The 22,791-nt window shown below is 49.2% G+C and overlaps 1 protein-coding gene across 1 annotated transcript in view; it reads left to right on the forward strand.

Moving 5' to 3' along the window:
• Tgfa (transforming growth factor alpha) overlaps window positions 1-22,791 on the forward strand; it is a 90,953-nt gene that overhangs the window by 31,127 nt on the left and 37,035 nt on the right. Inside the window, exon 2 of the mRNA XM_013352884.2 lies at window positions 4,681-4,734. Coding sequence (XP_013208338.2) covers window positions 4,681-4,734 — 54 coding nt within the window. The remainder of the gene's footprint in view (window positions 1-4,680; window positions 4,735-22,791) is intronic.

Raw genomic sequence — 22,791 nt, forward strand, 5'->3', positions numbered from 1 at the left:
TGTATGTATCATGTATATAAAACAAATTAATTTTCTGTTTAGACTTTGATCCTGTTTCCAAAATATATCAGAGTCTACATACAAATATTGCCAAATAAAATTCCAAAATTTAAAAAAATCTATATATATTGGGCTGGGGAGATTGCTTGATCATTAAAACGGTTGCCCTGCAAGTATAAGGCCCTGAGTTCAACCCCTAGAACAAAGCCAGATCTGATGACCTGTGCTTGTAATCCTAGCATAGGAAGGTGGAGTCAGGCTCCAAGGGACTCACTGGAGCTCCAGGCCAGGAAAAGGCCCTGTGTTCATACAAACTAACAAGGGACTGGAAAGATGAGGGTGTCTCAGTCAGGGTTTCTACTGCTCTGACAAAACACCAGGACCAAAAAGCAAGTTGAGGGGGGGCGGGGATGGATGGGTTTATTCAGCTTCCACTTCCACATTGCTGTTCACCACTAAGGAAAGTCAGGACAGGAACTCAAACAGGGCAGGAACCCGGAGGCAGAAGCTGATGCAGGGCCACAGGGGAAACTGCTTACTACTGGCTTGCTCAGCCTGCTTTCTTATGGAACCCAGGACCTCCAGCCTAGAGATGGCCCCACTCACCAGGGCTTCCCCCACCCCCGCCCCATTGAGCAGGACTTGAGAAAACGCCTCACAGCTGGATCTCATGGAGGCACTTCCTCAACTGAGGTTCCTTCCTCTCTGACGACTCCAGCCTGTGTCAGGTTGACACAAAACCAGGCCGTACAGAGAGAGCACTTGTTGCTCTTCCGGAGGATCAGGCTTTCAGCCCTGGGACCCACATGGGAGCTCACAAGTCATCCATAACTCCAGTTGCATTCTGCATCAGGACCCATCGCCTGACACAGCACTGATCTTTGCCAGTGAGTTCCCCACCAAATTCTCTTCCCGGATATCAAGGCCCAGCCTGATTCTGAAAGATTACTCTGGAGGTAGGGTGGCTGCGGCAAGAGCCTTGTGTCCCATAGGGCCATCTGTCTAGTGACTCATTCCTGGGTCTCTTGTCTTTCCAAACACCTTACCTCACTGTCCCCAGACTTCTCCCTGTCCTGTCTGGCCAGTTCCTCCAAGGTTCCTCTGTAGCTTTGCCTGGTGTCCTCGGGAGCTTGTGCATAGCACCTCTGGGAGCAGAGCCAAGTGTAAGCTGACACCTCTTCCCAGGGGAGACAGGGAAGTTCTTCTCTACTGGGGAATTTGTGGGTCTGTGCCAACAGGGCCTAGGATCCTGGTTACCCATTCACAGGTATTCTTGTGCCACCGGGAGCCCTACAGACCTGGTGCCAAGCTGCAGGGTCCCAGAGGAGGCTACTCACCTTCCTCCTTGGCTCCTCATCTTTTCCTCATAGGTTTCCACCTCCAGTGAGATAGAGAGTAAGAAGGGGAGACTAGCAGTGCCCCCCAAGTGCTCATGCATCCCTCTGTCCCACCCTAGGCCCCCTCCTGCCCACCCCTCCCCTGTGCTGTTGTTGAACCCACGGCACCAGTTCCCAAAAACACCTGCCGTGACCATGATCCACCTCCCCATCTTTCCTCCATGCAGAACTTCGCCCAATCTTGTCCTTCCTCTAAACCAAGGCACAGAGTTCCAAACACAAGATGTGGAGCTCTTGCTAGGTTCTTACTGAGCAATCAGTGCAAGAGACAGGAGCTAGGAGCAAACACGGGCTACAACAGAGGCCAGGGCAGGACACACTCACCTCAACTGGTGCGGCCAGGAGCCAAAAGATGCCCCTCTCAGGCCTGAGCACTACAGCCAAATGCTTCCGTAAGAGGTGATTGCCAAGTGATGGCAGTTGAAGACAGAGGGTCCTGTCTCAGACAGAAAGCCCAGCTTGGGTTCCTGTCCAGACTGTCTATCTCAGGAGTGGGGCTGAAGCATGGATGCCCCTGCTCTGGGACCCAGGGGAACAGGAATGCTCCGCCTCTCTCAATGGCATTTCCCACTTCTCCATCATGGCTAGGCTTGAGGGTGAGAGCTGCACTTCTGCAAACTCCCAAAGCATGGGCTAGCCTTGCTGACCACCTTGTCTCTGTCACAAGTTTCTGAGTGGCAGACAAGAGAATTCCAAGCATGGTGAGGGCAGGCCCTGGGCCCAGGTCTGTGTTGGGAACAGAGACCAGACTTCCCTAAGGAAACGCTTCCGTTATGTGTTGTTTTTCTCTCAACACCACCCTCTGCCCTCCTTTTCTTTTTGAAGACTGCAGTCGGGGTTTCCCACCCTGGAGCTAGTTAGACAGACTGAGAATGAGAACCTGACAGAACAGCCTTGAAAGGATTCCTGTCCCTGAGGGAGGAGAGCTGGCTGGGTGGCCCTTCAGCCAGCCTTCCCATCCCCAGGACCGGTGCCAGGTGGCTTTGATACTCAGCCTAGAGGAACTTATGGCTCCCGCCTGCTGCTGAGCCTCAGCCTGGACTGTATCTTTCTGAGCTCTGGCGGTGACAGCCAGCTCTGTGGTGGCCCCTTGGCTTCTCAGAGCCTCGTGTCTGCCAAGGCCACACGTTCCTAGAAGGCCTTCAGACACCAGGCCATATGTACGGGGGCTTCTGGCTCCTCAGGGTACGCAGATGGAACAGCTCAGGCCTGGCTTGTGGGGAAACTGAGGGCAAGGAGAAAAATCCCAGGAGATGAGGCTGTAGGCTCTGCGGGCCTGCCAAGTCTGTGGGTTAAGCCAGGAGGGTCATACAGGTGGAAACATCCCGGCTGGTGTGCCGTGACCAGCCAGGGCATTCACTCAGCAGTGTCTGAACATTGCAAGTAGGAAGACTCAAGTTTCAATGTAGCACAGAAGTTTGGGCAGATTTCTGAATCTTTAAGCCTCTGTGTCCTGGGCATCCCCACAGGCAGGAGGACTGGCAGGAACTTGCTTCTAGGGTCACAATAAGAATGAGATGAGAATGTCTGCAGAAACCTGCGCAGGTTGTGGAACCATGGCACCGTACCTGAGAAGAGAGGCTGAGCCTCGTCTGCCTGGCCCAGGCCCATAGCGGCTAGAGGAAAGTCACTGCATCATGGGAAATGGGGGACAGAAGGTGGCTAGGATTCTCACCGTTCTAGAATCATGAAGAGAAACAACGTGTTGTTCGTTCCTCAGAGGAACACGCGTACTTTGTGGCCATTAATTACTTCCTGAAATGCCTTCATGAGTTTGGCAATTGGCAGCTGGCAGGTGAGAAGGAGAAGGGGCTCTGTGCCAGGTGAGGGACGGGCCCCAGCGCACACCCCATCTCCTGTCTTTCCTGCAGAGGCTGGCAGGGCCAGACTCAGTGCTGGGCTTGTGCTATTCGCCCTGACAGGCAGGGTTCAGACAGGGAGGAGACATAAGGATCACTCAGTGGTTTGGGGACAGTTGCTGACAGGCTGGTCATGCTCCCTGTCCTGAGGTATGCCAGGCATCTCGTGTCAGCCTTGACTGATTACGGGTCACTGACTGACTTCAGCCCAGAGTGGTTTGTGGCAGTGGCCACAGCATCAGGACGTGACTGTCCCACAGTCTGAGGGTACAACCCCTAGCTTTTTCTGGCTCTGGCAGGAATGGAACCCTGGGTGTGAATGTGGCAGATGTCCCTTTGAAATGTGTCTGGGGAATCCTATGAACACGTGTAGAAAGGGAACACCTCCTCTGAGAAACGGGGGCCCACTCTTGGACCTCAGAGGTCACGTGGGTCCTGTGCTATGTTAGAAGGGCAGAAAAGACCTAACTCGATTTCTGCAGTGGCTTAGGGAATCAGTCTTCTAGAATAGTCTGACCGAGGCCCAGCCTCCTCTGCAGGGCTGCCTGAGCCATCTCTTTGCCTTTCAGATCGGGGAAGTTAATTCATGATGATGGCAAAACTCACAAGAGCTTCCTTCTTTACGAGAACTCACTGCTCTGTTCCTAGAAACATCCACCACCATAACATGAGGGCTCATGGGGATCACCTATGCCAGAGGTGGCTTTATGGATCACAGAGAGGCCTTGCACGTGTGCCTTGCTGTGTAGTCTTGGCGTCTGTGTCTCATGAGGGAAGTCAAAGAGAGCCTTGGCTCCCAGGGTCCTGCGTGCTGCCATCACAGGGTTTCCGTTCATGGGTCAGTGGCCCTCCCATGCTCAGCACCTATTGAGGCCTTGACATACCTGAACGTACCCGTGACATATCAAGGAAGAGTGCAGTGACGGTTCTCCCCACTGTCCTCTGCCAGGCTCCTCACACATCCCGACTGCGGTGGTGCAATGCTCTTGGGGTCACCATCCTCCTTGGCTGGGGGCAGCCGGTCCTGGGGAAGCAGAGTTCCTTACTAGACCCCAGCCATGCCTCAGTGCATTGCTTCAGTTACTGCTTAGAGGGAAGCCTATCTGCCCCTGTGTGAATATGGGGGGCTGTACCCAATCTGTGAGTACCCTCACACCCAGCAGACAGAAAACTCTGCAGCAAGTGGCGAGAAACTGCAGCCAGAGGAGAACACTATTGCTAGCCCCCTATGCACCTCCAACAGTGAACGTATTTCCCCTGGTCTTGGCACAAGGGGCCCTGCTTCCATTTTGCACTGAGCCCCTCAAAGAAGGTAGCCAGACACACTTGTCGGCCCCTTAGTAAAATTCTGAAGTCTTTGCCTGATCCCCAAGGAAGTTCTTTTCTGAGGTGACACTTACCTGCCCTCTCTGCTTCCCCCACAGGTTTCGTGTTAGCTGTGTGCCAGGCTCTGGAGAACAGCACATACCCCTTGAGCGGTGAGTCCATCCTCCCTGGGTGTGCATGGGGTGTGGATCCTGCCTCACTTCTGGAGAACCCTCTCCCTGGGGCACTCACCTGTCCTTGAACCTTCTGCATCTCCTCCGGGCAGGAAGAGGGGAGCCTACTAGAAGGTTCACCATGGCCCAAGGGCGCTGTGCAATCCCCTCAGGGGCAGCCCATTCACAGAACCCTTCACCTGCTAGACAGCCAGTGTGGCAGGTGAAATGGGCATGCAGGCCCCTAGAGCTTGAAGCTGTCCATACTTTACCAACCATGTGATGATTGGGTTTCCGAAGCTCCTGTCCATTCCTGCCCAATGATCGTTGCTTATTTATTCTCCCCACAACCGCCCGCCTATCTCCCACCCTCTCTGTCAGTACTTCTGAGAGTTGGGAGACAAAGCCCTCACCATCTCAATGTCCAAGGGAAGCCCCTTCTGTTTCACGGGCTCCTAGCTAGTCGCTTCTGTTTGTACACTGTAATGGTTGTCTTCGTGATTTTGATTCTTGCTTTTCCTGTGTGTTGGGACACAGGAGTGTGCATTGTACTCTTGTTTGTGTGACAGGCATTTACCCACTAAGCCATCTGGCAAGTACCAGATGCCATAGCAACATTTACAGCCTGGCCTTGAGGGAACTTGGACGTGAGGCCAGGCAGGAAGTGCCTCCAGGCCGTTCCATGAGGCTAAGATGCTGGCGTGTGGCCCTGCCTCGCACTCTTCTCAAGCAAACTGTGCACCTGAAGCATGCAGGCTTCAGGGCTGGGTCAGCCCCGCCAGCTACTGAGCCACGCGGTTGAGACAGGTTGGGATGGTGGCTGTCAGTGGGAAGGATGCTCTTGACTGTGGTACCCCTTCAAGTCTATTCACACAGACAAAGAGAGTCTGGTGACATGAGTCTGCTCCCTCTGAGCCCTGGAGCGGCTCCTGCTGAGCCTCTTCGAGGTGCTGTAGGCCCTTGGCAGACCTGATCATTCATCCAGAGAATGACAGACTAGCCCCCATCTGATGCCCCAGTTCCCACTTTCCCTTCTGGCTTTCCTTCTGAGGGAATGTGCCCAACCCTTCTCAAACAGAGGCCCCCAAAGCAAGTGCACCCCCTGCTATGCTGCCTGAACTCTATAATGGCTGAACACCCATGGAGACTCAGGATGGCAGGCCAGAACAGAGGCCACACTGCATTGTACAGAAGGCCCCAAACAACATCCCCTCTGGGGACAAGGGAGGCCGCTACCTATCTGACCGCTGGCTGCTCTCGGTTGGCTGAATGATTAGATGTGGGACTGGCTCTCTTTAGTTTTACACAGTCTAGAGCCTGGGTCCTGGGACTCGGGAGAAGAGGCCAGGAGTCAATTTCAAACAGCGGTGACTATGTCGCTGTCACCTCTGCAAAAGCCGAGGTTGGGTGACTGAGTAGGGCTGCCTGCCTTTCTCTTCTTTGCGGTGACCTCATCTATAGGACTGCTTGGTTTGTCCCACCCCTTTCCGCCATCCCCAGGGCTGAAATTCTGTGCTGGGGGTGGCTCAAATGTGCCTGTGCACATTCAGGTACATGTGTGCATAGGTGTGCGCCTGTGCACGTTCAGGTACATGTGTGCATAGGCGTGCATTTGTTCATATACTCGTGGAGACCAGACGGCAGCATTGGACCTCATCCTTTGAAACATCATCCGTCTTTTCTGAGATAGGGTCTCTCAGTGGTTAGGAGCATCCCAGTTAGGCTAGACTGGCTGGCCAGAGAGCCCCAGTGGTCCTCCTGCCTCTGCCCCTGAGCACTGGATTAAAAGCACTCAGCAGCCTCCTTCTTTTTAGCATGGGTTCCAGGGATTGAACTCAGATCCTCATGCTTAGACGTAGGCACTCATTGGCTGAGCGTCTCCCCAGCCCTCAGTGTTAATTTGGGATTATTTTGGTGTTTTCTTATATTGCCTGATATGTGTATTTTTTTTCTTTAGTGATTATGTTGGTGCTTTCTTATGTTACACGATTCAGGTATATTTTTTTCAGGTGAACTCTGTTTTAGAAATTTTATTTATTTATATGCTAAGTGACTTCAATATCTAAGTTTTCCTCCCTGGGTATTAGTGGGCTCGTATACTGAATTCCACAAGCATCTGTTAGGTGTTAGGATGAGGAATTTCAGGATGGTAGCAAATGGGCCCAGCTCTCCACTTTGTTGGTCGGGACCAGAAGCCAATGGACCTACATTTGGTTTAATACATCCCTGAGGGACAAGCATGCCACAAGGGCCTCTGGCAGACCCAGGGCGAAGCCCCAGTATTACAGAGAATTGTGGAGAGAGAAAATTGCAAGCTCCAAGTGCCATCAAGGGTGGGACCCCAGTTCAGCAGAACACAGGGTTTGTCCTTTTTCTTTTCTTCTTCTTCTTTGGCGGAAGCATCCATGCCATTAGAGCAGTTGCCCTTGGCTTTCTTGGTAAGATCTCATTTTGTTACTTTCTCTTAGATCACCAATTATGAAGGATAGATGGTGGCAGAGGTGTGGGAAACTGAGTTTCATCAGTAAAGGCTTCACTGGCATTTACTTTGGGTGGAACAGTGGAGAATATGGGGCCTTGGAGAGGAGGCCAGGATCCTGTGTGGGGCCCACTTGGTTTTAGACTTTCCAGATTCCTGAGCAGGTTAGTCCTCAAGTGTTTGCTTAGATTAGTTTCACATCTTTGGGACCAGGCTGAGTGATGGCCAGAGAATCTCCACATGGCTGTCCTGGTGGACGCGGAAAGGCCTTGAAGGGCTCCTGAGGATGCCTTCAGGCTCTAGGGAGCATTGCAGTCAGTGATCACGTCATAAGGCCGGCCCTGAGCTGGGTGGAGAAGTGGCACTGTGATTGCCTAGCAGATTCACCCTCCATATCCACAGGTTCTGTGTTGTTCAATGTTTTATTCTTTGGGCTTTTTAAGGGGCCCACCAATCAGCTCCCAAATAAATCACACACGGGGCCTATTCTTAGGAATGACTGACCTTAACTTGACTTGTTTCTTGCCAGCTTTTCTTAAATTATCTTGACTACCTTTTGCCTCTGGGCTTTTGCCTTTTCTTCCTTCTGTGTGTCTTGCTTTCACTCTTACTCTACGGCTGGCCTGGCCCCTAGTGTACCCCTCTCCTTGTTCTTTAGCTCCTTCTCCTCCTCGTTGTTTCTCTGTCTATTCATTCTCTCTGACTGCCAGCCCCACCCATCCTTGCTCCTGCCGTGCTCTTGGCTGTTCAGCTCTTTATTAGACCATCAGGTGTTTTAGACAGGCAAAGAATCACAGCTTCACAGAGTTAAACAAATGCAGCATAAACAAAAGCAATACATCTTTACATCATTAAACAAATGTTCCACAGCATAAACAACAATATAAAAATAATATAAAATAATATTAAAATGATATTCCCCCAAAGTTATGCATCTTAAAAGCCAAAGGATAAATGGCTCAAAATACCTGGAAAAATGGCAAAATACTGAATATGTATAGACTTGCTTCCCCAAGGTGTTTACAAAAACAGCAACAATATGGCTGCTATTTATACATTATTTTGCATATTATAGTAATGCAGAGGTAATTTTACATGCACAGGAGGGGCTAGGGAAATGGCTTGATGGAACTGTGAAGATCAGAGTTCAAATCCTCAGAACCCACATATAAAATGGTGGTTCCCTGTAACCTCAGCACTTAGTAGGGGAAGACAGGTGATTCCTGGGGCAAGCTAGCTAGACTAGCTGAAACAGTGAGAGACCCTGCCCCAATAAATACAGTGAAGAACAGTCCAGGAAGACACCTGATGTCAACTTTGGACCTGCACACACACACACACACACACACACACACACACACACACACGTACATACACGTGCGCACAGAAAAAAACAAATCTAAAAAATGTGTGGGAACATGAATGTAGTTTCAGTGTACACCCTACACTATTTCCTGGAAGGACTTGAGCATCTGTGGTTTCAGTACGGACTGGTCCTTCCTGGGTACAGAGGGACAGCTGCATTTGATTCTCTTAGGATGCTGCATCTCAAGGATGCTCTTGTACCTTCAGATTCTAACCGTCTGGTTGTTAAAATCCTACAAAGAATCGAAGATCTCTGCCTGGCCCTCCAGGAGCCCACACAACGGGTGACAACACAGTTTGTGGCCTTCTTGGGAGTGTCACTGGCTGCTCAGTGTGTCACCTAGACCATAAACTGCCACAGGAGTGAAATCAATGTTCTGAAATGTGGAGCATAAACTTTTATCCTCATCGGTTGTCTGTTTATAAAACATCGTCTGGAGGCAGATGAGGGCGTCGGCATTCACATCCTAGAACACGGGCTACACCCTCCTCAGAAAAAGCTCCCACCTATATTCAAAAGGCACTCGCTCTTCAGTGCCCCCTTTAAAAGGGACAGAATGCACCCAGACACAAAGCTATCAGGCAGCTGCTTGCCTCACCCTCAGCAATGCTACACTTTCTCAGGCCGCTCATCTGGTTCTTTTCTTGTGAGACTCATTGTAATGACCAAGAAGGTGTGGTGAGGGCCCCTCTGGGTTCCTGCCTGCTTGCACGCTCTCCAGAGTGACTGTCTGCGCCTCGGATTCCTCCTCTTTCACCTTTGGCCAGTGTCTGTGGACACACACCTGGCCTCTCAGCGTTTGTCGGTTTGTTCAATTTAGTGTCGGGAAGACTATTCAAATATGATAAACACAGATGCTTCACCATGGAGTTCTTCACAGAGCATGCCACCATTCCCACTAACGTGGGGAGATAGTGACCAGGTCAGGCATCACTGGGGACTGTAGACTCCAGTCTGTTGAGATGAGAGTCCCGGCTGGGCTGGACAGAAGGAGGGCATGTCGGATTAGAGGGGAAAGCCTTTGAAGGCTTTGCTTGTTTACATAGCCAGCCAGCCAGGGCTCTCCTCACGGCTCACCTTTAACAAAAGCTTTTCAGAACTTCAAACTGCTTCCCCGTTCCATTGTCTACGGTTTTCCCACATGTGAAGCTGAAGCCATTCTAAAATTAGAAGGCTCACGTGTTCGAGCCAGGTACATGGTTCACCTGTTTCAAACCTGGGTCTCACACAAGAGGTTTGCTGTGCCGGGTTCGGGAGGAAACCGCACACACCTGTGAGTGGTTACCTAGTGCTTGCATAGAGGAGCAGCGGGATGGAATGAGAGTCTTCCTGCCTCCCAGGGTGTGGCCTTGATGTCATCTACTTCCTCGTTTTACCTGCGACTTGTGTGTCTATGTGTGGCGGACATGCCTGTACAGGAGTGTGCTTGTACACATTGAGACTGGAGGCTGACTGACATAACCTCAATTGCTTACCACCCTTTCCCCCCTGCCCCTTTTTAGATTTTTCTCTCAATTTACAGTCACGGGTTTACTGGGTGGGCATAGGAGTTTTCAGAAGGCAGAAGAGGTGTCAGTCCCCTGGATCTGGAGTTACATGTGATCATGAAGCCACCATGTGAGTACTGGGCACTGAACCCCAACTTTAACCCCAGTCCTCTACAAGACTGTAAGCATTCTTAACTGCTAAGCCATCCACCTTATTTTTGAGAGAGTCTCTCACTGAGCCGAGAGCTTGTGGATACAGCTAGATTGGCTGGTGGACAAGTACCAGGGCCCTTCCTGTCCCTGCCTCCCCAGTGCTGGGATCGCAGGTTTGTGCCTCTACACCTGAATTTCGCAAGGATGCTGAGATCGGGACTCGGGTCACCATTTTTTCACAGCAAACACTTTACCAGCTGAGCCATCTCTCGGCCCTCCCTGTTACTTTTTGCAAAGGAAATTGTGCTATGCCTGTTGGTTTTCAAACAGGCTTCTCTGGGAGAAAACAAAAACAAAAAAACAAAAAACCATGGAGAAGGGTTGTTCCCCAGACTCGCTGTCTCAGAGACACTTACAGAGCCCTAAACTCTCCCTGCACCTGATTTCCTATCAGCAAAATAAAGGAATGGAATCACATCGGTGACTTTCAAACCACAGGTCACAGAATAGCTTTAGTAGGGGCATGAATAACACTTCAAAGGCATTCATGGACTCCCTAGAGGCATCAGGACGCAGGGGAAGGACTCGGGTGTCAATCCTTGTCTGAGACAGGGTCTCTTTGCTTTTTTTCCTGCTGTGTGCCAGGCTAAGAGGCCTGTGTGCTTTCAAGGATTCTCCTGTCTCCGCCTCCCACTTGCCCCACGTGGGAGCAGGACAGCAGATCACTTATGACATGCTCACCTTCATCAGGCCTTTCCAAAACCCCGTACCTACAAGAACAGTAGCTCTCCTTCCGTGCAGATATTTCATTAATTTCCATAATATATAATTAACTTACGCAAATACAATAATGAGTACAACTGACATGAACAGGTTGGAGCACAAACACAATGGCCAGTGGTAAACATATAATCTAGCTGGTAAGAACAGAAATAGGCTGTCAACTATGGAAGCCGCCTACCTGAGCTGGTGCTGGCTGAGGGCCTTGATCCAGTGGTGCCAGGAGACGAAGGGGAATGCTTGGCACTGGGTGTGCTAAGGGCGTGTTTTAGTAGAGCTGGGAAGGACAGCCATCATCTTTGGAGGAAGCAAAGCAAGCGATAAGATGCATAGAATTTTAGAATCTGGGGCTGCAGAAGCCTTACTATGTTGTTGTTTTTAGTGTTCAACATTTATTTCCCACACACTGTTGAGAATATTCTGTAGACCAGGCGTTGTATGCAGCCCTGAAGAGAACTAAGTGTATGTCCTACCAGAGAAGGGCATCTGATCAGCCAGGTCGAGATGATGATTGGTCTGGTCTGGTCTGGTTTTTAGAGACAATTGGCCTTGACCTTTGATTTGCTGTGTATTTGAGAGTGGTCTTGAACTCTTGATCCTTCCGCCTCCACCTCCCCAGAGCTGGGATTGTAGGGATGTGCCTTCATGCCTGGCTGATGGTGATTGTGGCATCCCAAACACAGACAAAGCCGGGACACGCCATGATAGACTTCTCTGAAGAAAGCCACACTTGTAAACTCCGGAGACTCCATGTTCTTAACCTAGGTTCCCACGGGAATAGTTATCACCCATTGCAGTCAGTTACACATTGCTAAACTAGGTGCCCACCTGGCTTCCCTCTGATTGGCATCTCTTCCCAGTAGTGGCCGTGACACAGCCAAGGAGAGCATGTCTGTCTCTCTCTCTCTCACGCAGCAGTCCTGCCAAAAATAGAGCCCAGGTCCTACAAAAACATCACCTTCCCTCCGTCCTCCTGTGCAAAACATGGCTACTTAGAAGAGTTGGCCCCAGAGTTCTGTTGGGAAAATACTGGGTACCCACTTGGCCCAAGGAACACAGATACCAAGACACATGCAGAGATCCAGAGGTCACACATGGACTGGGCCATTACTCTGTCTTACATGAAGAACACCCTAAGGCCAGTCCTCCTGTGTCTGCCTTAGTGAAGTGTGAAGAAGAACCTGATTGCCTTGATACTTTGGAGCTTTAGAAGCAGGAAAGGATGAAAGGACCAGAAGGCAGATTTCCTAGTTAGACCTGGAAGAGAGGAGCCTGGCATCCCAGGTCCAAAACGCTCTGGGAACTATTATACAAAACATATGTTTGCTGAGCAATTTGCTGCCTTCCAGGCCCTGATGTCAATTGGACACAGACTAGAATTGCCTGAAACTAACTTCAATGGGCAATTGTCTTTATTAGGCTGGTCTGTGGGCATGTTTGTGAGGGCTTGGTTTGACTGTTAATTGACGTAGGAGGGCCCAGACTGCTGCAGACAGCACCGTACCTAGGCCAGTGGTCCTGGGGTATATAAGAAGGCTTAGCTAAGCGTGACTCTGAGCCAGTCAGCAAGCAGGGTTCCTCTATGGCCTCAGCTTCCTGTTCCTGTTTGCCTTCCTGCCCTGACTTCCCCCAATGATGGCTTGTGATCTGGAAGTCCATGACTGAGTAAGCCCTTTCTTTCTTCAAGACCTTCTGCTCCACTGGAGACAGACATCATGGATTACTGCTGAGCTGACACATTTTCGAGAATGATAGTAGAGTTTGGGACATCTCCTGTATATGTTACAGGATGGCAGCATCAATTGCCAATATGTGTTCAAGCCAATGTGACCTTTATGATATTGGCAGATTGTGAAGTGTCTTCCTATGTAGCCTAGGCTGTGCCTTGAGAGCAGCTCAGTGTTAGCCCGTAAGTAATAACTTTAACATTGTTCATACCCTACAACCTCACTGTGGCTCTTCTAAATAAAAACAATGAGAAGTTAGGTTGTTCCTCACTGGAGCAAAAGGAGTCTTTGAATGTCCAGAAAGGGAAGCAGTTCCAGAACAGGTAGGCAGAGGGATTTTAGGTGGTCCCTCAAAGCTGTCCAGGCGAGGGGGATGGAGAGATGATTCTGGTCGAGAGCACTGCTCTTCAGAGAATCTGAGTTCAGTTCTAGTACCCATGTGGCAGCTCACAAACCCCAGTAACTTTAGTCCGAGGTTTACCCTTCTCTCACCTCTGAGGGTACTGCATGCTTGCGGTGCACATACATGCCCGCAAAACACCTGTACACATTCTTCTTTAAATTTTTAATTGTGTTAATGAGCCAGGCATGGTGAGTCATGCCTGTGATTCCAGCACTCGGGAAGCTGAGGCAGGACTTTGAGGTCAGCCTGGGCTACAAAAGAAACCCTGTCACAAAAAGAAATTAGGCGAAGTCTTGTGTATCCCAGGCTAGCCTCGAACTCACTTATATAGTTGAGGATGACCTTGACCTTCTGGTTTTCCTGCCTCCACCTCCCAAATTCCAGGGTTACAAATATGCTTTTAAAAATTCTTCTGATGAAGCAATGAAATGTACAATGAAAACGGAAGATAAGCATGATGTTCACGTAGAAAAAAAAATGAAATTGAAAGATCTACCTCCGATTTACAAATGATAGGCCCAGAAGCCAAAGTCAAGGGTGAGCAAGTTTATAGCGATCATGTCCAGTTGATGAGCTTGTCACTTCCTTCATCCTGGGTGTCTAGCAGCTTCGGTGATCACAGAGCCTGGTCCAGCTGTGCTGTCTCCAAGCACACCCCCCACTAGCATTGGTCAAGAGCCTCTGCCCTGTGCCCTGAACCCTACCTACCCCCAGGTCCCAGTCCCATACAGCCCTCCCGGTGGCCTTGGCATCCAGCTGAGTGGCTCCTCACCAGTTCACCTTCATGGCCCTGTGGATCTCACATCACAGTCCTCTTTTAGAACCCAAATGTGGGCGTTCCTAGGTCCTGACGCCTCAGCTTGAATTTTTTGCTTTACAACGTCTTGTGCTCAGTAGCGGTGATTGAGTCGCGCAGGACACTTAGCACTTCTTAAGAATCTGGCTTATCAAGTAGATGTTCAAGGACAACTTTGTAGAATTTGTTCTTAATGATTACGTCCGCACAGGACCCAGGGCACAAACTCCAGTCCTCAGGCTTGCCCGGCAAGCTCCTTAGCAGCTGAGCCATTTCACGCACCCCCAGGTCCTCGGCGCAGTGTTATCAGGTGGGCTCTGTCCTAGATGACTTTCCTAGCGCCAGGCTAATGAAGGCAAGAGATTGGGGTACATTCAAGCTCAAGCGGTTGGCAGCGTGGTCCATTAAAACGCATTTTCAACTTCTCTTTCCTGTGTGTGCCGTCCACCTGGAGGTCACCTCATTGCTAGGGGAGAAGTCATACACTGGAAACTTCTCCCTTTTAACAGAAAAGTGGAAGACGTCCCCAACCCTAGGGACATCTCTCATCCATGAAGACAGACTGAGGACAACCGGGAGAAGCTGAGGGTGGCGTGGCTTCCCTGTGCCAGCTCCTTCCTTGGTGGAGTTCTCCTGGGCTGTAAGGATGAGGCTTTTGCTCTGTGTGTGCACTGGAAGGGTTCCTCCCACATCGTCCCTTGCCACCTACTGCTGTTCTCCATGCTTTGTGTCGTTGCTGGAGAAGCAGGTCCTATGAAGCAAGACCGTCTTTATGAGGCTATTTTGTCCCTTGTCGTTGAGCGCTGAGGCTGTGGATCTGCCCCTTCAGTGCTTTGACAGACGTCTCACTGAGTTACCACAGCACGGGGCCTGTGCATCTGGGTTCTTGGGCTTCAGTCACATTTTGCTAGAGCTTGGTGGGGCTGAGCAGCGCTTGCTCTTAAAAGCTAAGATGGTCCCACCTTTGAGTGACAGTGCCCCATCCCTGGAGCCCTTGCTTCTCTTCAGCTGAATTCTGGAATGAGGCAGGTCTGAGTCTGAAGTGAACTAGAGCTGTCACCTCAAAGTCCCCTCTCTCCGTCGGCCTCTTGGGGATGGTGGGAAGTACACAGTGGTTTGGAGGCAGGATGGTAGCTTTGTTTCCTGGGGTCTCAAGCTGGAGTCCCCACTTCTAAGCTGTGGAGCCTCGGAAGGTGCAGTTCATAGATTCATACTGAATCTAGGGTCTTCTCTTGAAAGTCATAGCCCAGCTCCCAGATGTTTCTTGTGTCTGACCCTTTTGTGACCAGTTCCTTTGGCTAAAGTGTTTCTTGAATTCGTGAGCCTAGGAGAAAGGGGGTGAGATGGAGCAGAGCGGAGGCCCTGGACAGGATCCTTGCAACCCTAGCCAGAAGGGACATCTTTTCCTTCCCCTTTGTCACCTAGCTGCTCATAGCAGCCCTTTCTCTCATCTCTACCCGAGGGGCTTGGGTTGTGGCAAGAATCCCTCCACACCTTGCCCCGTAGATCTAGGAAGACGTTTGAGGTCTCAGAAAGGGAAGGTGTCACATGTCACTCCGAAATCTGCCACAAACGAATCTTCCCGATACTGTAACAGGCTATGACATGCCTCTATAAAAGTCCGGTATCTTCTATTAAAGTCAGTTTTCAGCACACTTTGCAACCAACACCCAGTTAAATAAAAGCCAGCCAGAGAAGGCAGAATTCTGAGGCCTGACCATAGGGGCCACTGTGGGCAGTTTCTGTCTCAACCCTGGGTCAGTACTTCATTCTCTCTCTCTCCCTCTCTCTCTCTCTCTCTCTCTCCCTCCCTCTCTCTTTCTCTTTCTCTTTCTCTTTTTCTTTCTCTTTCTCTTTTTCTTTCTCAACAGGGTTTCACTCTGTAGCTCAGAATGGCCTGAAACCCATATGTAGCCTAGGCTGACTTTGAATTTGTAGTAATCCTCCTCCCTCAGCAAAAATCTAATTTTAATATCAAAAGCATGAACCCTACAGATAGTAACTTGGTCTTTATTAATTACATCTCATTGAATCAATATACATAATTGCCCAAGCTACCATGAGAGTTCAACATGTCACAATGAACTTGTGTTTCTTGTTTGTGTTAAACTCATATAGTCCCAATGTGAACTGACAGACCGTATTTGCTACGAGCTGGGTACTGGTCTGTCTAGACCATTTAATTTCTGTAACTCAAAGGAGGTAATTTTAGCAGCCGCATCTTACACTTGGTAAAACTGAGGCACAGAAAGTTATAAAGCCCTTCCCAAGGTCACTGGAAAGTGGGAGATGTGGAATTCAAACCCAGAGGATAATGGAATACAGGGTTCTGAGTACCCTACCTCTGCTTGAACACACAAACACACACACACATAATAAATGCATCTAAAAATATAATAAAAATTAAAATTTTTCATCATAACACAAGTGCTCCTTGGCAGATTCTTGCAGGTCCTGATGAGACACTGTCAGGGGACCTGTAAACACTGGTAACCCTGGAGATGGCACAGTCAGTTGTCAGGGATAAAAGCAGTGTTCTCTTGGCTCTGCTTTAATGTGTGCAATGTCTCTGTCTGCTGGTCACCTCGGGTGGCCACAGTCCAGGAAGTTTCTAGGTCAGCAGGATAGAAAATCAAACCTCCTCATCGTCTCCCGCTGACTCGTCGAAAAGATGTCTGAGTAGGGAAATCACTCACGTTTGACAGCGCTGTGCATAGAACCTGGAGCCTGCAGGCCTGCCTCGTAAACAACTTTTTAAAGGCCTAAGTGGTACAGCTTTAATGAGTGACCATCCCCAGAACCCGTATGTCTTCCCCTGTCTGTCTGTCTGTCTGCCGTTCAGCCTAGACCAGCACAGGTCCTGTGGGGGTCTCTTCCTGTGAGTGTGACAGTCGTGTCAGGACACTTGTGCAAAGTGGGTGAGCCTTGACAATCGCTGTGTTTTAAGATAGAGTCATTTGTGTGTGTGTGTGTGTGTGTGGCTGTGTGTGTGTGTGTGTGTGTGTGTGTGGCTGTATAGTGCTGGGGACCAAATCCCAGGCCTTGGGCACTGCAGCCAAGCTCTCTACTGCTGAGCTAGGGAATTACAGCCCCACCCCCAAGCCGCTCCCTTTTCCTTTTTCAAAGATGGGCATTATTTAGAATCTGGCTCAGGCCAGGCTTTAATCCCAGCACTCAAGAGGCAGAAGCAGGCCTGAGGATCTGAGCCATCCTGGTCTACATAGCAAGTTCCAAGCCCGTCGAAGTCACAGAGAACTCAAAGAAAAACAAGAAAATAGCTCAGTTTGTTCTGTCTCGAAGAAGAAGAAGAATATAGCTCAGTCAATGCTTTCTTTTTAAGTAAGAGTGTCTCCCCTTACCCACCCCACCCCTCATTGCCCAGGTCATACGTGTGAGTCTTCCTAAATAGGAGACATTGCTGAAAGGTTCCAGACAGTCCCATATGACAGCCACACACTACTGGGGAACCCCATGACATCTTTCTGGAGATTCTGTCTGCACAGAAACTAGAATGCTATAGAGTGTTCTAGTTTGCTATTTGCTGCTACAATAAACACCATGACCAAAAGTACCTTGGGTGGGTGTCCTGGTTACTGATCTATTGCTGTGAAGAGACACCATGACCAAGGCAACTCTGTAAAAAGAAAGCATCAAATGAGGACTTGCTTATAGTTTTAGAGGGTTAGTTCATGGTCCTCATGGCGGGAAACAGAACTTCCTGGTGCTGAAGCAGTAGCTGGCAGAGAGAGATGAGACAGACACACACCTCCAACAAGGCCGCACCTCCTAATCTTCCCCAAATACTTCATCAACTAGGGACCAAGCACTCAAATATATGAGCTTATGGGGTTTGTTTCCGTTCAAAACACAGCCAGGAAGATGGCTTCTGAGTCTCCATCACAGTCCATCCTTGGAGGAAGTCAGGGCAGGAACCATGGCAGAAGATGCTCAGTGGTGTGTTCCCTGTGATTTGCCCAGGCTGCCTTTTTTGTACAACCCAGAACCTGCTCAGGATGGCATTAACCACAGTAAATCAGGCCTTCTCATGTCAATGATTAACCGGGAAAGTGCCTCGCAGACATGCCCTGGTCCAGTCTGGTGGCGGCAAGTCCTCTAGAGGCTGTCTCTTCCTGAGTGACCCTAATTTGCATCAAGTTTACAAAGACTAGCATGTGATATCAGAACTCTGTGCCTAGTGCACTGACCCCAGCAATAGGCTCCGCCCTGCCATCTCTTCCAGCGTAGTATGTGGTGGGGAACGCCGGTTCCCAGAAGCAGTGACCAACCATATCCTCACACCCTCTCTGTGACATTCTGCTTCCTGTGTGGCTCAAACTAAGCCACCCACAGGTTCCAGGAATGCAACTGTCCTGTAAACTGGAAATGGCCCCTAAAACCAGTTTTGATTATTTAAAAAAAAAAAAAGCATTGGCAGAGCTAATCATTAATACTAAAATAAGCTGGTTTTAATTATTTTTCTTCTTGTGCCTAATAATTACGCTCACTGTGAGTAAATGCAACAGCATTTATGAAGGACTTTGTGCACTCGCTATGAACAAATATGGTGGAAGGAGTTGCTCAGCCTGGACAGCTGGCACTGCCTTCCTGGCGACTGCTAATGGCCATGCTGACGACTCAAACTGCAGAGGAATCCGTGTCCTTCCTGAAAGCTGGTGACTCTGTCACCCGGCCCTCTTACCTGGACCTCCCTTGCTCGGTTGGTCAGGACTGGAGTGGGCACACCCGAGGGGATCGGCCTCTGGAAGGCAGGAGGCAGTGGGGCCCTATTTCTGGGTGCCATGGTCCCAGGCACCGTTCCTCCTGAGTGACAGGCGTCTTAAGGCTTTTCTGGAGCTTTGCAGGGAGCTTTGGGTCAGATCTCTGTGGCTCACTTTATTGCAAACAGGATCGACGACCATGTGTGCAGTCACACCCCCATGTTCTCTGAGTGTGTGGAGATTTGCCCTCAGGCCTAGCATGCGCAGGTCTGTGATAGATAGGGTATGATGCTGTCTTGATAGGTCTGTGGGTAGGGAGTATTTTGGTGGGCTTTCCTTGAAGAGCAGTTGAAGGGGCTCCCGTAGCACACAGCTTTCTATCTGCTGCCTCTGAGATGGGTCCTTTCTCACTGTTTTCTGCAGAAGAACTCAGAAGTAACAAGGAAGGTTCCAGCAGGAGTTTATTTTGGAGGGAGCTCTAGAGGTTTGCTTGAACAGGATCACAGCAATTCCCGCTGGAGAAGTAATGTACACATGTTCACCACTGGGCCTGCGCTCCACGTTTCTCCACGTAGACAAGAGCAGCTAGGAGCACCACCCAATATAAAACTGTAAACTTACTTGGACCATTGTGGTAATTTTTGTGATTTTGAGAGTTTTGTGATCTAACTGTACAGTTCTCCAGCATGGACTTTATAGACAGCTAATCGTTTTCCAGAATCAAAAGGTCAGACACATTGTAAAACTTTTAGTCTGGTTTTTACACAACAATCAAAGCGTGCCAGCTGTGATCAGACGGCACAAGCAGGTACCAGACAGCAGTGATGAGGGTCTGCCCAGCACCTCAGTGTCCACATTGTGGTTCAGGGAGCTCGCAGAAGTGCTGAGACCAGGGTGATAGCCAGCCGGCCGGGTCCATGCTCACTTTACCCTGGCTGGAAAGGAGTTCAATTACCATTTTCACAAATTAAACAATCACACACCAGGAAAACACCATTAACCCCAAAAAGTCTGTTAAAGATATGGAGAGCAGAGGAAATGGCTCAATGAGTAATGTGCTTACCGTGTGACCATGAGGACCTGAGCTCAGATCTCCAGAGTGCGTGTGTGTGTGTGTGTGTGTGTGTGTGTGTGTGTGTGCGCGTGCATGTGTGTGTGTGTGTTACAGTCACATGTGGAGGTAAGAGGACAACCTTGGTGGTCAGTCCTTTCCTTAACCTTGTTAGAGACAGGGTCTCTTTCTAATTGATGCTGCAAATGCCCTGCTGGCTGGCCCACAAGACTCGGGGATTCTCCTGGTTCTGCCTCCCATCTTGCTGTAGAAACTCAGGGATTACAGATTCATGCTCCCTGGCTTTGCCTGGCCTGTGCTCTGGAGGGAGCTTCTACGCCAGCTACTCTGTAGTTGATAGGGCAGGGGAGATGCTGCCATGGCAAATGCTGAGCTCTCTCAGCGTTTACCTCCCATTTCAGAGTCACTGGGGCATGACCAGCTCTTTCCCAACAGACATGAAACCCCACTTTATCCCACATCAGCTTATTGGGAGCAACTAGGTCTCTTCTGGGGCTTTCCATGCCGGTTTACTGATGTAACTTTCCTTGTGCCAGTGCTAAAATGCTTTAATTCCCTCAGTTTCATTGTGTCTATTATAAAATTTGGTGGGTTTCGAGCTCTCCACGTTTAAAGGAACATTGTGTCTTTTAAAATATTTTATCTTACCCTTAAAGGTGAACTTAGTGTCATTTTGTCAAGTTCTTCCTTATCCTGAAGGTTTTGAGAGAGTAACTGAGTCTTCCCTTGATGGCAAATGTGCTAATGAGAATAATTTTATAGCATCGTGCTTCCTCATCAAGGCAGAATTTCTGCTAAATAAATTTACCTTAAAAGGAAAGATCCATGGAATTCCACAAATAGATCCTAAGAACACCTTTTAAAGATTCTTTCCAAGTGTTCTACAGAACCTATATTTCAAATCTTTGAAGGCCGTTTTTCCCAGGATATTTTGGGAAGTTTTTACCTTCTTAAATTTTTATGTATACAGCACAACATGGTGAATTATCATCTTCAAAGATGATAAATTTCGAAGTGTGCGTGCATGTGTATGCTATGTTGTGTTACGTATCGTGTGTGTGAATGCAGGTATCCAGAGGCCAGGAAAGGGCATCAGACCCCTGGGGCCAGAGTCACAGGTGGTTATGAGTCCCCACATGGGTGCTGGGAACCAAACTTGGGTTCTCCGCAAGAGCAGCAAACACTCTCAACTGTTGAGCAATCTCTCCAGCTCAGCAGTTTCAGGAAATACAAGCCTAAAGTCTTACCGTAGCTCATGGCCTCTTTTCATGTTACACAATGGAGCTTCATACCAGGAGCAGAAACTCACCCTCTCCCAATTCACCCTCCCTCAGCTCACCCTCCCTCAGCTCACCCTCCCCAAGCTCACCCTCCTCCAGCTCACCCTCCTCCAACTCACCCTCCCCCAACTCACCCTTCCCCAACTCACCCTCATACGGCTGTGACCTCTGCACTTGGGAGGTGGAAGTTCAAGGTCATCCTGTACCAGATTGTAAATTTGATACCAGCCTGGATCATGTGAGAACCTATTGCAAAGATGTTTTTCTTACATTTATTTTATTGTATTATGTTTGTTAAATATTATATACATTATATATTATATGTTTATTTGTTATATATTATATACAGTATATATTAGGGATTGGGAAGTAGGACCTTTGCCTAACATTTGTGAGCCCTTGAGTTTAATCCCCAGGGCCAGAGGGAAAGAAAATATTTATGTGACAAAAAGAGTAATAGAAGATTGAAGAACATAAGCATGAAAATTATAGTTTTCTGAACACCATTGAAGAAGCCACTACAGAAAGAATCCATAGTAACTATCTGTCGATACTTGACCCCTAAAAGGATTCCATACTTTAAAATATGAAATACTCGCTCAAAGCAATGGGAAAGTCTTGCCATCCCCCTAAGAGGATGATCAGACTATCTGAATGGGCACGATATAAAAGAACAACTCCCCAGGCCAAGAAGCATACAACAGATGTCCAGGCTTGAAGCCGCCAGAGATACGTAAATCTTTGTGAAGTAGTGTTGGTGCACACAGTGGATAGAGTTGGAGAGAGGCATTGTGGGTGCTAAGCTCTGACAACTTATGATAGATAGCAGGTTGGCAGCGTTCATCACAGGCTCGAAGGGAAGCCTTTCTTACCCACTGGCTCACCTGTAAGAATTTACCCTAAGGAAATAAGCATTGTGAGGCTTTATGCTGACCTAGCTGGGGGCTCACAAGATGGCTCAGCAGGTGTAAGTGCTGCAGCCAAGGCTAGCAACCTAAATTCAGTCCCCAAGGACCGACATGGCAGGAGGAGAGACCAGACTCCCCCGAGTGGCTTCTGCCCTCCGCACGCGTGCCACCACAACACATGTGCACCCTGCACACACAAAAACAATAATATGATAATAATAATTTTAAAGAAAAACTCGAAGTGCTGGGGCAATAACGGCTGCTGGGAAGGACTGGGGTCTCCATGGGATGCCAGAGTGGACGGGCATGGGGGCCTGTGTGCTGGAGACCCTGATGGAGGCTGAGAGCAGCTGCGTGTGAGTAGCACTGAGGCCTTTGGGGATTTATGGTTTGGAGGCTTTCCTCAGTCTTCACGCAAACTTCTCGGGTTCTTACCTTTCAAGTAACGTTGAGTTTGGGGTCAGATTTCTGGCATCTGGTTTTCTCATTACAGCTTAGACTTCTGTGGTCTCAGCAGAATATGTTTGAATTTCTGGGTTTTGCTGGGGGTGGACTGCGATCATCCACATACAAGAACTTAAGTCTCTATTCGCTTCTTGCTGCTTTGCCTTTTTAAAAGGTTTCTCGGGGTTAGAGAGAGGGCTCAGCGAAAAAGAGTACTGACCACTCTTACAGAGGGTCGGAGTTCAGTTCCCAGCATCCACATAGCAGTTCAACCATCCCTAACTCCAGTTTCAGGGGATCCAAGGCCCTCTTCAGATCTCCACAGGCACCAAGCCCATACGTGGCGCCCAGAAATACAAGCAGGCAAAACACTCATACACATAAAATAAAAATATTTTATATTAAGCCGGGCGGTAGTGGCACACGCCTTTAATCCCAGCACTC

Source organism: Microtus ochrogaster, unplaced genomic scaffold (genome assembly GCF_000317375.1).
Source record: "Microtus ochrogaster isolate Prairie Vole_2 unplaced genomic scaffold, MicOch1.0 UNK1, whole genome shotgun sequence".
Classification (NCBI taxonomy): Eukaryota; Metazoa; Chordata; class Mammalia; order Rodentia; family Cricetidae; genus Microtus; species Microtus ochrogaster.